This window comes from Rhamphochromis sp. 'chilingali' (assembly GCF_963969265.1).
Source record: "Rhamphochromis sp. 'chilingali' genome assembly, chromosome: 18".
NCBI lineage: Eukaryota > Metazoa > Chordata > Actinopteri > Cichliformes > Cichlidae > Rhamphochromis > Rhamphochromis sp. 'chilingali'.
The window spans coordinates 26,512,082-26,527,169 of record NC_137945.1 but is presented as its reverse complement, the minus strand read 5'-3'; the positions used below and the strand labels follow the sequence as shown (position 1 = coordinate 26,527,169).

Here is a 15,088-nt window from a genome sequence, read left to right as displayed (position 1 = left end):
CAGCTGATAAAAATCAACTTCAAAGCATGATACCGCCACCACCATGGCTCACCATGGGGATGGTAACATGCTTTTGAGAGACTTTAGCATTTTTTTTGCAAATTGTGCCTGGGCTTGGATGTCTTTCTTTGTCAGAGAAGGCTTCCGTCTTGAAACCCTGCCCCATAGTCCACACATGTGACAACATACAGGATGTTGTCATATGTAGCACACAACCAGTACATGCCGAATATACCTGCACATCCTTCAGTATTGCTGTAGGTATCTTGGCAGCCTCCCTTATTGTACGTTTTTAATTATTCATATTTTTGCCCACAACAGATCTGTTTGGTTTTCAGATGAATTGTGCAGAGGTCAAAGTTCATGTTAATGGTGGGAAAAGAGTTGAAATAATTTTTTGTGGTCTTGTTTTTTTTTTAACATCATAAAAACCTGGCATTTTAACAGGGATGTGTACACTTTTATATCCACTGTACTCAGTGATTTTTGTTTTAACCTGAAAGGCTAAATCTACCTTACACAGTGTGCAGGCTTGATGTGACAGCTTCATTTCACCCGTGTAAATAACAACCCTTGGCCTGAGTTTACCTCTGAGTACATGAGTTCTGTGGATTTAAAAGAATAGCTTCATTTAGGAATATGCTTCATGTACACAGGATGTAATCATTAAGCTCTTCAAACTAACTTGTGGTCACTCTGCAGGACACTGATGTGAGGTGGACCTGCCTCAGGTGAAACTGCTCTAATGTGTGTGTTTGTGACTGGCATGCAAAAATTAAAATGCGCATATATTAGGTGCATGTTAGCTCAGTGAGTCACTGACCACAATCATACAACTGAATATTATCACCTTAAATTTTAAGGTGTTCTACAGATACAATTCCATGATGATTTAAAGTTAAGCATGCAAACTGTGACAGCCCACATTAAACATGTCCAGTTTTTCCTATAATGAGGTCAGCGTATGTGCAAGTAATGGCTCATGACTCTGTATCATATAGAGAGCGTCCCTAATGTGGTCTCAAAGGCATACAGCTCTGGGTATGAGCACAGAGGCCTCATGTTTACAAGGTGCAGACAATATGAGAGAGTACCGGCTTAGAGGAAGCAGGAATGGAGCAAAAAACATGATTACTCCTGAGCAAATTAACTCTACAGACAGCTGTTTTCATTTATCTTGATGTAACGTGTATCTGGATTTCATTTGTCTGCGAGTCTGCCTTTTGTCTATTAGGATTGTCTTTGATGCATGACTTTCTTATGCCTCTCCACAGGACGTGGACTTGAATCCAGACCCCAATGAGATCAAAAGCCACTGTTATGTGAGCAAAGAGGAGCTGAAGGAGATGTTGGAGAAGGCCAAGCGCAAAGAACTGGAGATCACGCCCTGGTTCAGTCTCATTGCAGAGACCTTCCTCTTCACGTGGTGGGACAACCTGCAGAACCTCAAACAGTTCATGGATCACCACAAAATCCACCGCATGTAATTCTATCCAGGATCCGGCTCCTCTTCCAGCATTTCAAGCTCTTTGATTTATGCAGAACTGACATAAAAATACAGTCGGCTGAGCTGCTGGAGAACTGAAAATAAACCTCCACTCAAGATGTGAGGTTTCCACTAGCTACTTTGGAGAAGGTGTGGAGCTTCAGCACTGTAACGCAAAGTAAAGAATGTCTTAGTCATGTGATCTATAAGGTGATTTATGTAGGTTTGTAGCACTGAGATGCATCCATCTTCACTGTAGATCAGACGTTTGCTGTAGTGCTCACGTGTCATCTTTCAGGCAATAGTTCGGATGAGCTGGGTTCACAGCCTGAGCAGAAGGTGATGTTAGCAGGAAATGTGACACTAAATAAGAACAGCTCCACAAAGGCAGCAACCTATTTTTATATAATAATGTGAAGTGCCTGATTATAGGTCGTTAGCCTGAGGGGATTAGTATCTCTAAGTCACAACTGCTATCACTCTGCATTGTTGACAGTGACATCAGTGAACAAGCTGTATCTTTGTACACTTTTACACAATAAAGTATTTGTGTGAACTTTGCACGAGCATTTATTTTTGAATTTTAGATTCAATTGATTCACTACTAGCTGAATAATACCTTGATTTTTGTGGTAATAATTTCGGTAAGTTGTACATCTTATATCAAGTCGAGCTTTTTGAAACCAGACCTCAACTGAGAGGCCAAGGGAGAGATTATATGGTGGTGATTTGGCAATATCATGGGAGGTCTGCCCTTAAGTATACTTTGCGTTATCGTTTCTTTGCCTCACGGGGGGAATGTAACTCACAAAATGAACATATTATTCATTAAGACTTAAATCTAGAGAAAGCTGATATGTGAATTTTTTTTTAGCTGAAATCGTGTAATTGGTGATTCTTGAATCATATTTACTTTGTGGACAGAAAAACACCTTCGTAGACTGTCTGGGGTCACTTTTCTTAATGTGGAACTTTTGTGGAATATTTCAACACTGAATTATCTGCTTTTAGTTTAGTATTTAACAACTGAAAACATTATGGCAACACTGAGAAGACAAATCATTAGGAGTGTGTTGCCGTCTTAGTCCTCTTTCTGTAGGAAAACTTCAAAAAGCTGACTCAGTTCTTGTCTGAGGTACAGACCAGGAATAACGGAAATACGATCCTCACACCCACCAGGGAATCGCTCCCAGCTGTAGGTTCACCTCCTCCTGCTGAAGTCAAAGAGCAGCAAAAAAACAGTCTAATGTAACATCACTCAATATTTCTGTGATTCTTTAAATAGGCTTAAAAGATCATTCTTATAACTTTATTCTACAAAACATCTAAACTACTCCGCATGGTGAGAAGTTACATTCAAACTCTTAAAGAGAAGCAGCAGGTAACGCATAGCTCCGAAATCCTCACCACACAGGAAGTGGTGACAGGTAGTTCCCTGCATCCTGCAGCTGGAGCTTCCTCCTCGCCCTCTCTTCAGCATGGCCTCCTAGAGTCTGAGCAACTCTCCACCAGCGTCACAAAGGCCATACAGACACTCATTATAAGCTCTAAATTGGGTGGGGGGAAAAGCATGAATCTTAAACTGGAACTGAAGAAAAATGATAAAAGATATTGAAAATAAACTCAAGCTGAATAGCACGATGTCTTGGCTTGAATGGTTTTTCTAAGTTTTGTTTTTTGTACAGAGGAACATTCACATGAGACATAACAAGAAAGACAGGACTGTAAAGCTGTAAAGGACAGAATAGATGGGGCATCGACAGCTAGGTACTGACGTGCAGTCAATGGAAAATTGATAGCAATAAACTTTATCCTGATATATATGTTCAGCTGCAAACAAACAGAAACATGGACACATTTGCATTTATATGTATATACATGAATACATTCTCAAATATAAACATACATATGTGCCTGTGCACACGCACACACCCTGCATTTATGAACATATTTCTTCAGTATACACATGTATACTGTGGGCATTAGAAAGAATGCATTTTCAGGGCACTTCCGCACTGGCTTTAGTTTGCAGAGTTGAAAGCCTCGTCTGTCTTTTAAATACCGTACATGACTGTATCCACAAATCCTTACACTCAAGACCAGCAGAGTGGATCAACATCCTAAACTATGCTGTGGAATTAACATAACACTAACATTAGTAGCAACAGAAATGGCTTCAACTTTACTGTGTGCATGAGAAATAAACAGTTTCTAGTTCTTTGTAAGGGGTAAATGACGCTCTGATTTAATTTGTTTGAATAAAATAGGCTTTATTTGCATGCTTAATGCACAATGAAGGCACAGTTCCCACTTCTTTCAGACCACAAAGCAGATGAAACGTGATACACTCGTTTCATTGTAAAACCATATAAAAACAAAAAGGTAAAAACAAACAAAAAAAACCCATAAATGTACATGACTAGGACCTGATCCATTTATCACCCGAACAATGTTAGCTGTTTGCCAATCCTTCAGTATCAGGTAAAGAAGTTACGGTAGATATGCCCTTGAAACATGCAGCTTCCCTGTTGGCAGCATGTATGTTTGGAAAGCCACAAAACAAGCAAAGGTGGGCAGAGTAAACAAGGTAAGAGAAGAAAAAAAACAAAAGTCTGCCTATATATCAAAGTATCAGATTATTAAACTCACCAAATATCGTTATCGATCTTAAAGACTACTGTATCATTTAGACTCTATATATGACTAACGATCAGTCCTGAGTTTGGTTTCTACTGTGCCAGCATGTTTAATACCGATTTATGTTCCTCTTAGTTGTTGGTCCAGTTGAAGAAATGATCCCGTGGTAACTTTGCTAATCTTCATCCAAGTGATAAAGTATCTAAATGTAGCTGACACAAAACTAGAAACTGGCATTATACATTCCAGTTATCACAACATCATTTCAGAATAATACTCTGGGTTTGGCATTTCATTCTAACTAAACAGAATAATATAATGTTTTGCTATAAATGTGCAATAATGCCACAGCTTTTAGAAGAAGCTCCACGTGCCAAAAACAACAAGAATAAACATGTGGTATGATGCTATCAAAAGATAATCTTTATTATTTTACATTTTACCTCCATCCATCCATTTTTTTCCCGCTTATCTGGGGCCGGCTCGTGGGGGCAGCAGCCTAAGCAGAGAAGCCCAGAACTCCCTATTCTACATTTTACCTAATTTTTATAATTTGCTTCTGGAGCCAACAAACACGCATTAAAAAAAATTAATCACACTGCTTTGCAGTGTTTTATCTTGTAAATCTGAATATCCTGTTATTCAGTAAATATTACATTAACACTAAAGCCTTAAATCTTAGTGTGGGTTATTTTGCAGTTGCTTTAGAATTCACTGTAATCTCAAAAGCACCAAGCCTGTTTTAGCATCTAAAAGCAATAACAGATTATTCAACCGAGGAGAGTGATTGTGTAGGATGTGTTTTCTATTATCTCAGTGTGGTGATTGCATAATGTGAGGAAGCTATGAGGTGATCTATAGTTGCTGGAGATGAGATGAGTCTGCTACACAGTGCCTGCAGGGTTGGTTGCAGGGTTGGAGTTGGGTGGACTCAGTTTCATGGTATTAAAAAAATCCACCAGCTGACCTGGTACTTCAGCCAGCACGGTCTTTGCCAGCGCTTCCTTCGGTGCCTGAAGAGCAAAAAGAGTCAAGTCAAAAACAGTGAAGAGGAAAATAATTCTACATGTTTTTAACTGATTCCTTGCACGAGTATTGAACACAGCAAGGAGAGAGTGATGGAAATGAAGAGAGCTTAAAGGAAAATTCCACACACTTTAATAAACATTGGATTTCAGATGTTATCTTGACACTTTCTGAGGCTGTAATTACGTCACACTCCAGCAGAGATGATTATACTTTTGAGGCCGGTGGTAGGCTAACATTAATCAAAACTCCTGGACCGATCAAAGATGTGCTCAACTGCTTATCACTTTAACAACAAAGTGCCGCTTTAACAGCGTTACGTAAATAGAGGAATTTTCCTTTAATATAAGTCAGAGTGCCACCAGTGCCTTTAACCAGAGCCACAGATACTCAGTCAGACAGTACGACAGACTTTGTTGTACCAGACTGATGATGAATCGCATGCAGTGATTCATTGCTGCAGTTTTTCGTGCAGGTGAAGGAGAAGTTAGATGAAAGCAGGGTTTATGACTTAATATTTCTGAGGTACCCCTATGAAGGACTAGGATCTTGGGGAGGCTTCAGTTTCAATGAACTGAAGAAGGAGGTCACTTGCTGAGGTAACTCGGCCAATACGCTTTGGGCAAGAGCCTGGCTGGGCGCCTGAAAAGAAATGGATAAAACAAAGCAAAGAGATAAGCTAAAGCTGTTTCCACACATGCGCTGTAGCTCTGCATGTTTCCAGACATTACACAGGTTGTGGTAATGCATCTGTCAGTCTCAGTCAGACTGGACATTAAACGGCCGTCAGCCTCCCGGCTCTCTTTTAACAACGCACTCATGTGGGAAGAGCCCATGAAACCTCCTCTCCTACACCAAACAGCATATTTCACTGGCATGAAATGTAAGGCTCCAGTGAGGCAGCCCATAGAGTGGACTACACGAAGCAGAGACCCAGCATTAGCACACCCAACTTGGGACTTACATGGTGTAAGTGTGGGTTTGCCCCGCCTACACAACCCCACAGTTCACCCACACTTTCCCACTGTGGGCCCACATGGGCATTGTTCTTGGGATGTGGAAAATGTGAGAAGGGACATTCTCTGGTTGTCCTAACATGTTTCCCGCAACATTTCATGTGTGAAAACAGCTTAGATGATTTTTAGGCTGAGGCGCAGGCAATCCCTCACTTTGGATATATATGATTAACTGGTATTGGCTCGAGAAACACTCTGCTCCGTTTAGTTTGTAATTTTAATGTCAGCTTAGAAAAAAAACAAAAAACAAAGTACATGCAATGTGGACATAAAAATCAGGGGGACACCCAAAGCTAACAGCATCCAGAAACCTGGTACATATAGATATAAAACAAAAACAACAAAAACTTGATGTTTTTACTGTCACTTACATTTTGAAACTGCCTGAATGGTACAAACTGGACAATGTCTCTCATGGCAGCCTCGCCAGTGAGAGAGCGCAAACGACCATCGTCTCCATCCAGGAACTCCATGGCACTGAAGTCCGCCCCTCCGACCCCGACGATGATGATAGACATGGGCAGGCGAGATGCGTTGACGATAGCGTTGCGCGTCTCGTCCATGTCCGTGATCACTCCATCAGTGATGATCAGCAGAACAAAATATTGCTACAAGAAGACAACAACAACAAAAACACAACTATTACAGCAACATGTAAGCAAGAAGCTTTTGAATCCTCATCAAAACTCTGATATTTGCTCAGTTCTACTGCTTAGTGCCCCTCGAGCATCAGAAAGCCCCATCCCCTGTTATCCTGTAGCTTTGGATCAAGCTATTATTAAATCACCTGCTTCAATGTGAAGATTATACAACCATTACACTGACAGGACTGCCTGAACCAAATGTTTACTGAGAGTATAAATGAGGTAGTGAATTCATAACCCACTTTTTCCTTATTAACAGGACAGCATATGTGGCCATGATGTAAGATTAATTATTTTCCCAAATACAGTATCCAATAATGGCTCACAAATTCCAAGAGATATTGCAAACACTTGCAGTTTTTTAGTTTTGGATTTGGGATGTACAAAAAACATTTTTGAGTTTGCTCGCTCCAAAAGCAAATGTTTTTGCAAGGTTTTCAAGTTGAGTGCTAAGACTTTAACACACTATGATCTTACTAGAACCGATGACTAAACATATGAATTTGTAGACTGCACTACTCATGACATTACTAATATCTCTTACTCTTCAGTGCAGGCTGGAATATTGCAAATGCTCACAGAGTTGTAGAGTAAAAGATAACCTACTAGGCTCATATCCTTCTACTCCATAATGTTGGAGTTTGCATTATTCACAGCATTGAACAACCCCTATTTACCTTATACCAGCCCTTGGTGCAGTCCCTCAGTTCATCCACTGGGTGGGGTTGTATGTTAAGCATGCATCAATCTCTTATTTTGTCAATTGTAGATGGTCCGCATGTTAAAGCATTAAATTAAATTTCAAATATGAAACTGAAAGCCCTTGCCTACAGTGAGTGAGCTGAAGAGGTGAAATACTCACAGCTGCAGTGGTCTGCTGGAGGGCTTGCTTTGCAAAGCAGGCCACGTGGTTGATAATCGGGGAGAAATTGGTGGGACCGTACAGTTTGACTTGAGGCAGGCAGCTTCTGTAGGCTTCAACCACACCTTCAACACCTACACACACCCATACACACACCATTGATTAAACACACTACAAACTGAGAACTACAGTGTACTAGGGTGCATGTGTATAGTAAGTAATGAAACATCAGCTCCAGTGCATTTATCTGTAAACACACCTGCACAAAATGGATTTGATGGGTTGAAATTGAGCGGAAACTCATGGGAAACCTGTAACACAATAGATTATAACAGAGAAAAATCAGCAAATTAGAGCAAACATCACAGGTTCACAGTGTGATCTAACAATGTCAAAGCACAATCTACAGTATGGTAACAAACAAAAAACTGTCTTATGTGGTGTGGAAATGTCTCATTTCATATAAACAGAAGCTTTACCTGCCATGTGGGTGGAATCTGGGCTCCAAAGCCAAATGCAGGAAACATCTTATCACTAAACATGAAAGACAAACCAAAAGCTTATTTGAATTATGAGCCATAGATTGCATTGCCAATAAGTTGATACAGTTATCAGCCAAGTTAAATGAGTCCCTATCATACAACTCTACTTAAGTAGCTTTAAATAGCTCATAGTTTACACTAATAATACCAGGTATGTGAAATATATTCCTACCTGTCATAGTCCTGGATGACATTACCCACTGACCAGATTGCAGTGAGATACTCATTAACACCCTGGGGACTAATGTAATGCAGAGACTGGGGTGACCGAGGATCCCCGTTGGAACCTGTGAAGTCAACGGCCACCTATTGGCAAACATACAGGTGAAGCTATAGAAAACCTTACTGCAAAGATGAATGAATGAAAACGGAAAAGAAACAGAAGACGAGACTCACAGTGAAGTTAATCTGACAGCCTCCCATAATATAATCCAAGAATGTATACTCCTTCACCACCTGGAACAAGTATACTGGTCATCAAGTCAGTTTAAATAGCAAAAAGCAAAAACAAAACAACAACAAAAATCAGTACCACACCTGGCAAAGCTTTACGCTCACAACACCAGAGTTCTTGTAGCCTTTCTTCTTCTGTTTCTTTTTACTGTTGATGCATTCAAACTCTGCCTGCAAGAATAAAACCACAGTAAAGGCCACATTCTGTTGCAATGTCAGAGACCAAAGGGCAATTTTAGCCATCAACTCAAACACAGTGCAGAAATGTTTGAGCTGCCCACATATTGCAGTACTCTCATACCGGAGAAGTGTGTGAGGCTTCTTGGAGGCGTTTCATTGTCGTCTCAAAGACGCCAATAAGATCATGTGACCCGTCATTGTCGTAGTCGTAACACTCAACCTGAAAACGGGCAAAAACATTTGGTCGTGATCGAGTTAAACTGGAGGGGAAAATCTTCCATTAAGGGTCAGTTCACCCAAAGCAGAAGTAATAAATAACCAGACTTTGCTAAGAATACTTTCTCTGTGGAAATGGGATTATTCTCAGTAACTAGGAGGGCTACGAATAAAAACTAAAAATATCCGCAGTGCTGGATGCCATTACAGACAAATGAGAAAAGGTTTGGTGAAGTTCCTCTCTGCAGACAAACAAAACAGAAGAAACAAACAACATGCAAAGGAAACACTCAAATGAACACTTTGTACTCCACGTGTTCTTGAAGAGAGGCGGACAGTAAAATGACTGGACTTGTATGTGTTGCTTTTCACGAATGGTAAACTTGATAAAAGTGGCGAGCACCTTGCAGAGACCCCGCCTTGTTCCCAATGTGGTCCTTTCACGCACACATCACACAGGAAATGATGGAGAGATGTAAAAATACAAATACTTTGATTCACAAATAACTCACTTGTCCTCTACGGTGGGAACGTGCTTCCTTCCTGACATGTTTGCTTCAGAGGTTAAAAAAAATATCATCAAGCTAATTTGTAACACGCTAGTTACTTTGTATGTTTTGAAGTACCACTTACTCCGACAGCTCTAAAGCAGAACAGCGAATTTGAACTCAACAAGAAAAATCAGAGTGATTGTAGGTGCCCAGTGGATTGAAATCATTTACTTACTTTTATTGGCTTCTCCATGTCTCCTCCACAGAGAGACTGCAGAGGGATTCGAAACGGCCTCCATGTTGGATTCAAGTTGTTCTTCACCACCTGAGAAAAACAGTTCATCACAATCAGATACTGCAGGATACTACAAGTCCAGTCGGTCTGGTTTAGTCAACATGTCACTGGAGAAAATGTCAAATATGCTCCTTTTATCTCATCTGTGGTTTGTTGATGCTGTGTCACCAACTGGTAGGCGGCCCACCTAATAACAACAACGCAAAAGCTACAGCTACAGTTTGTTATCCAACAAAGGAAATTTTAGTATCAGACATACAGAGAGTTCTTGATCAGGTGCTGGGGAGCACCACATGGAGGAGAAAAAATGTTTTTTCCCCTCTGGAGCTTATTTGGTCTCAAACAAGAGCCCAGTCCTTCCAAGAAAGAAAAGCTATAAATACACCCTCACATTTGGATCAAAACCGGTTTTCAGTATTTGAGAAACAAAGCACAGGCTTAAGTTAATGCCATGACTCACTGAACAACAACAATATAGAGTCTGGAGCCTGACTCTAAAACAGAGTCAACCCCCTTCTCAAAATGCCAAACTTCAAAATTTAAATTAACAGGTTTACAACCTGGTACGGAAAACTGTTTGTATCAGGCTCTCTAGCTTTTATAATCACTCACCTGTTTGGTTAAGACTTAAAGTTAGGGTGTGGCCTCTTTGACAGGTAGATGAGAAGAGACAGCCTAAAGCCATCTGCTACGCCTCACCTCCACCAAATCCAGTCACTAAACTAGAGTGTTCTGCTGTTAGTGCCTTATGGAACATTGTAATTGTATTATCAGATAAATAATACATCCTGTTGTGAGGTACACACTGCCAAGAGAGAGATGTATGTAATTCACCGATAATTAGCAGCTATGTGTGTCTGAGCAGTTGCTAACTAAGCTAGTGTTAGCTAATAATAATTGTGCAAAAGCTGTGTTTAACAGTTACACCATCATAAGTTCCTCTTTTCACCCTGAATATTGAGGGTGAAGAGAAAAATCACTGTTCCTCCATCAGAGAAGTTAGAGATAAGGAGAAAATTTGGTCTTCTGCAGAGAGTTTTTCGCCATGACTGCCATAATTGATGGGTCATTGCTTTACTTCCCATATCGTTCTTCATGATTTCATCCACCTTGATGAGATTCCCAGTTTCAGACACACTGAAGCATCCGCCAGCATAATATTCCCACCACCATGTTTCACTGTGGAGATGATGATGATCTTTGGGTTGTACGCCTCTCCATTCTTTCTCCAATCATAAGAATATTGAATTGATACTTCTCGCTGTAGCTCTTGACACTCAGAAATGCTGTGATAACTTTGCACATCCATCTCCTCCTCTGTGAGCATCAACAATTCTTTTCTCAAGTCTAAACTGATTGCTTTCATTTTTGGCATGACGCTTTCTCCAGTGACAGCTCAAACCTCTCCTGATGTTTTTATAGTATGTGTAAATTTAAAGATAGTCTTCCCCTCTTCATTTTACAACCTCTGAACATTAAATAGCTAAATCACATCATTGCACAGCAATGGTCTGTGCTACAGCTCAATGAAAAGGTCCGTTTATCAGGGTACTAATAATATTGACCCCGGTCATTTTTCTGGAGTAATTTTGTTATTGTGTGCAAATAGAAATAATGTGTCTTCTAAATATATTAGTTTTCTTTAGAAGTAGGGCTGTTCGATATGACGATATATATCAGATGACGATATAAAAACGTCTATCGTTTCATTTTACGCTATCGTTTGTTTCGTGGTGTCGCAAAATAAACTGTTTACGGCAATATTGTTTCATCGTTTTGATGGTCACTGTGTATCTAGTTACAACTTTTAGTTCTGTTATTTGGTATCTTTTGGATAGGCAGGAGCAGTGTAAAAGCTTTGTGTTCACCTCTGTTCTGTGAGCCAGCTGCCAGCCTGTTTCTGTCTGCTTGTAGAACTCCAGGTAGGGGTCGGACTTTCCAAACAAATCCTGTGTACGAAAATGAATAAAGGGAATGAGGTCAATAATACCTAAAAATGAAAGAATGAATTTAAGTTATAACGCTGTATCAGCCATACCTTGTTGTCTAGTTTTCTTGCTGCCACTTCAAAATTCACCACCCTATTGTCTTTTATTTCCTCTGCATTGATCTATAACACAATTAAAGATAAATGACTGAGACAAAAGCAAAACAACACCATCCAACTGTTTATCTGCAGCTTTCTGCATCACTCACTGTGATGGTCCCTTTCCCTGCTGGTGATTTGTTCTTCAACACAAGCGGTCGGGTCAGTTTCTTACTAGATACAACCTGAAAGCAAGCAAAAAAACATGCACTTTGACAAAGACAATTAGCCACAGCAAAATAATTTGAATGAATAGGCTCAGAATGAAGACAAGAGAATAAATGAGTAATACACAGCAGCCTGCAGACCATTAAGCAAATGACAAATCGGGCATAATGAACACATGAGGTCACATTACACTGATAAGAGTCGAACCAGCAACTGCTTATCAGGGATGTTAATGCTTCATCTGCAACATGGTAACACTGTAGTGTCCTCTTACAGCAAAGTATAAGTCCTACCAGTTTTGCACCTGCAAAATCTTGTTTACTTCATTTAACAGAAATTAATTCTGAAATGTTGAACACTGAAAACCTTCAGCCTTGCAGAAAGAGGAAAAGAGAAGGAAACCTTACTTGGCCCAGGGTGCATTCTAGTTCACCCAGGAAGTCATCGTCAGTCAGGTCAATTGTCTTGTTGTCAATGTCATAAACTCCAAACTTCAGCTTTTGCACTATTTCAAAGTAGTAGTCAACGACAAACTTCTTTGCAAACTTTGGGCTGAGACAATTCTGGACTTTCTCTGTGCGACCCACCTGTTAGAAAAGATTGCATCAGTTAGTCAGAGAGAAATTAGTGCTGTGAACTCTTCACAAAGCAGTAGTTTGTATTGAGACACACAGTGAGGAAACAGGAAATGGAAACTATCCCTTCAGGGGGCTTTTAACACTGTTAACAATTAACACTGAACTGTAGCTTTTCTCCTACTACAGTGATATAACCGATTGCACCTAGAGAACATGTGGGCTTTCCAATATCCTGTCTTATCAGCTTTCCAGTGTAGGGAGAGACTCTTAGGAATCTATCTGTTCCTTTCAAAGTTGGTATGGAATACAGGCTCATGATGGTGGGTTTGACACTCAAATCATTTAGACCTGCTAAACACACTGACCTCATACCACTGAGAATCAGAGCTGTTCATTAACAGGACACACAGGGGGTCTGACTTTGAGCCGACGTCTTTGTCCAGGAGGTTCTCACAGGACACAGTCAGCTCCACCTTGGTTACACACTGGGCAGCCATGTCTGACTGGTAATAAACTGGGAAGACAACAACATAGAGATGTTTAAAAAAACAGACATTGCACTACACAGTACTATGAGCCCTGATTTAACAGTAAGTGGCTGTGGTAATGTTTAGTGAAGATCGTCCTGAAATACTGACATTTTTGCGTTTGTTTACGTAGGTATACAATTGTGACGCTACTGTTAGCCCTCCCAGCCTCCCTCTAAACGAAACCAGTCGTGCAGCTAGGCAGTGATGTTGTTCTAACACACAGACGGGTTTGTTTTGTTTTTTGTTTTCGGGAGGATTTTTTTGCTTCGACATTACGTTTAACTATTAGCGGTCTAACGTTACACTACATTAGGGGTGCTAACGTTACACTATCCCGTTATGACTAAGGTAGCCAATGAATTCACTTACGTACAATGCTTCTCTGCTGCACAGTGTCTTGGAAAATGTGACACAACCATTAATGCCGTGCAGTGGGTGTGGAGCAGAAAAGCTAAAGAGCACTTAAAAAAAAAGACTGCTCGTAGGCTCACAGGGCTAATAAACTGACAACTAACTAGGTTAGCTGGTATACCACGTCAACTTCCGCAAAATTAGTAATAGCTAGTTTAAATTCAGGCTTACCTTTGAAAGTGTGAGACGCGTTATGGGACTCACGGAAAGAAAATATTGGCTACTATAACCGACACTGGTAACACTCCCTTGGCACAGTGCTCTTGTAAGGAAAAGTAGCTCCCGTCCGCTTAATCTCGAAAGCACGAAACCACGCCCACCACTTTAAACGAACAGGGGCGTCACCAGGAATCTGTGTGTGCGGGTGGCTGGGTGGGGGGCTAAGGGCAAGAGGGGGATATATGATCAATCTGATATAAAACCAGTGTAAACTACTTTAAACTCGAGTAAAGCCAAAAAACAAAACACTGGGTACAGTTTTCAAACTTATATGCAGTATTTTGTCCTGCTAATGATCTATTACGTGAAAAGTGGAGCTGCACAAGAGTTTAAACATACTTTAGTGTTGGATAATGGTTTTGCAAAATATGGGGAAAAAAACTCACTTTTTACTTCAGCAGTGGCGGATCTAGAAAATTTTACATTGGGGTGGCAAAGGAGGGGCAAGAGATCTCGGCAGGGTGGCACATCTTCAGTGATGTATGTGTAAATCCCCTATGTGTAAATGGAGTCAACAAAATATCCACAAAAATGCTTTAAAACTATTAATTGCATCATTACCTCTTCTAAGGAAACACAGACAATTGCACAAGCAAAATAATTCCAAGAAGACCTCCTTCCAAGGTTCCAGGAATGTCACAAACTGGATGGGCACTCTCTGCCATTTGCTTTGTTTCTTTCAAGAAGTCGTATTGTATGGCACATCTCAGTTTGTAAGTCTTGCAATTCAGAGTCATATATGGAGAAATGATCTCACCTATCTATAATGGGAAGGAATATAGAGACTGTAAAGGCATCTTTGCTGTTGACATTTGTTTTCTGTCCAAATGTAGATAAGACTAAGACTATCAGACAGTCTGCTAGATGTTTGTTTTGGTCTTTTTGATTTGGCAATGGTAGAAAGATGGCAACTACTGCATGTTTCAGTGGCTATACGCCACAGCTCATCAAAGCTCTCCTCTTTGAGGCAGTCTTCAAACGTCTGTCGGAGGCTTCATTAAGGTCGGCTGCTTTGGCAGGGTCCATATTTATTGACTGGAGCTTCTCAGACAAAATCTTTGTTTCACGTAGAAATTTTCTGAAGACCATAAGGAGTCCCGTGGAGTCAGTCTGAGAGCGTAATCCTCTTGCATCTACAGCATTTTGTGGATTTTCCTCCAGCGCTCTCATTACTGCAGACAACCTGCCAGGAAGGGTTTTATGCGTAGCAAAGCAACAGGACCACCTAGGGTCACTCAGTTTTGGTCA

The 15,088-nt window shown here is 40.5% G+C and overlaps 2 protein-coding genes across 3 annotated transcripts in view; one reads left to right on the top strand and one right to left on the bottom strand.

Moving 5' to 3' along the window:
* Positions 1-2,047, top strand: part of idi1 (isopentenyl-diphosphate delta isomerase 1) — a 6,800-nt gene extending 4,753 nt beyond the window's left edge. The window contains exon 7 of the mRNA XM_080865901.1: positions 1,275-2,047. Coding sequence (XP_080722027.1) covers positions 1,275-1,487 — 213 coding nt within the window. The 3' untranslated portion in view covers positions 1,488-2,047. The remainder of the gene's footprint in view (positions 1-1,274) is intronic.
* A 1,247-nt stretch (positions 2,048-3,294) lies between these two features.
* Positions 3,295-13,929, bottom strand: cpne3 (copine III). Of its 2 annotated transcripts, XM_080865650.1 has the most exons (17): positions 13,793-13,929; positions 13,046-13,194; positions 12,510-12,689; positions 12,045-12,119; positions 11,887-11,958; positions 11,717-11,797; positions 9,789-9,878; positions 8,968-9,066; positions 8,751-8,837; positions 8,610-8,669; positions 8,386-8,519; positions 8,151-8,205; positions 7,931-7,982; positions 7,672-7,805; positions 6,537-6,773; positions 5,679-5,791; positions 4,997-5,136 (listed from the first exon to the last, which is right to left on the bottom strand). In XM_080865650.1, exons 2-16 carry the CDS (start codon positions 13,175-13,177, stop codon positions 5,681-5,683), a joined length of 1,599 nt encoding a protein of 532 aa, XP_080721776.1. In that variant the 5' UTR covers positions 13,178-13,194; positions 13,793-13,929; the 3' UTR covers positions 4,997-5,136; positions 5,679-5,680. The 2 variants fall into 2 exon arrangements, with proteins under 2 accessions (XP_080721775.1, XP_080721776.1); XM_080865649.1 differs by lacking the exon at positions 5,679-5,791 and having other exon boundaries at positions 3,295-5,136.
* Between the last annotated feature and the right edge of the window lie 1,159 nt (positions 13,930-15,088).

Bases quoted from the DNA above. Each gene is read 5' to 3' on its own strand.
- cpne3 (XM_080865649.1), bottom strand. From the start codon at position 13,177: ATGGCTGCCCAGTGTGTAACCAAGGTGGAGCTGACTGTGTCCTGTGAG. The intron at 9,067-9,788 runs GTAAGTAAATGA...GCCCGTTTTCAG, and splicing joins ACATGGAGAAGCCAATAAAA to GTTGAGTGTTACGACTACGA. The intron at 8,520-8,609 runs GTGAGTCTCGTC...GTTTGCCAATAG, and splicing joins GCTGTCAGATTAACTTCACT to GTGGCCGTTGACTTCACAGG.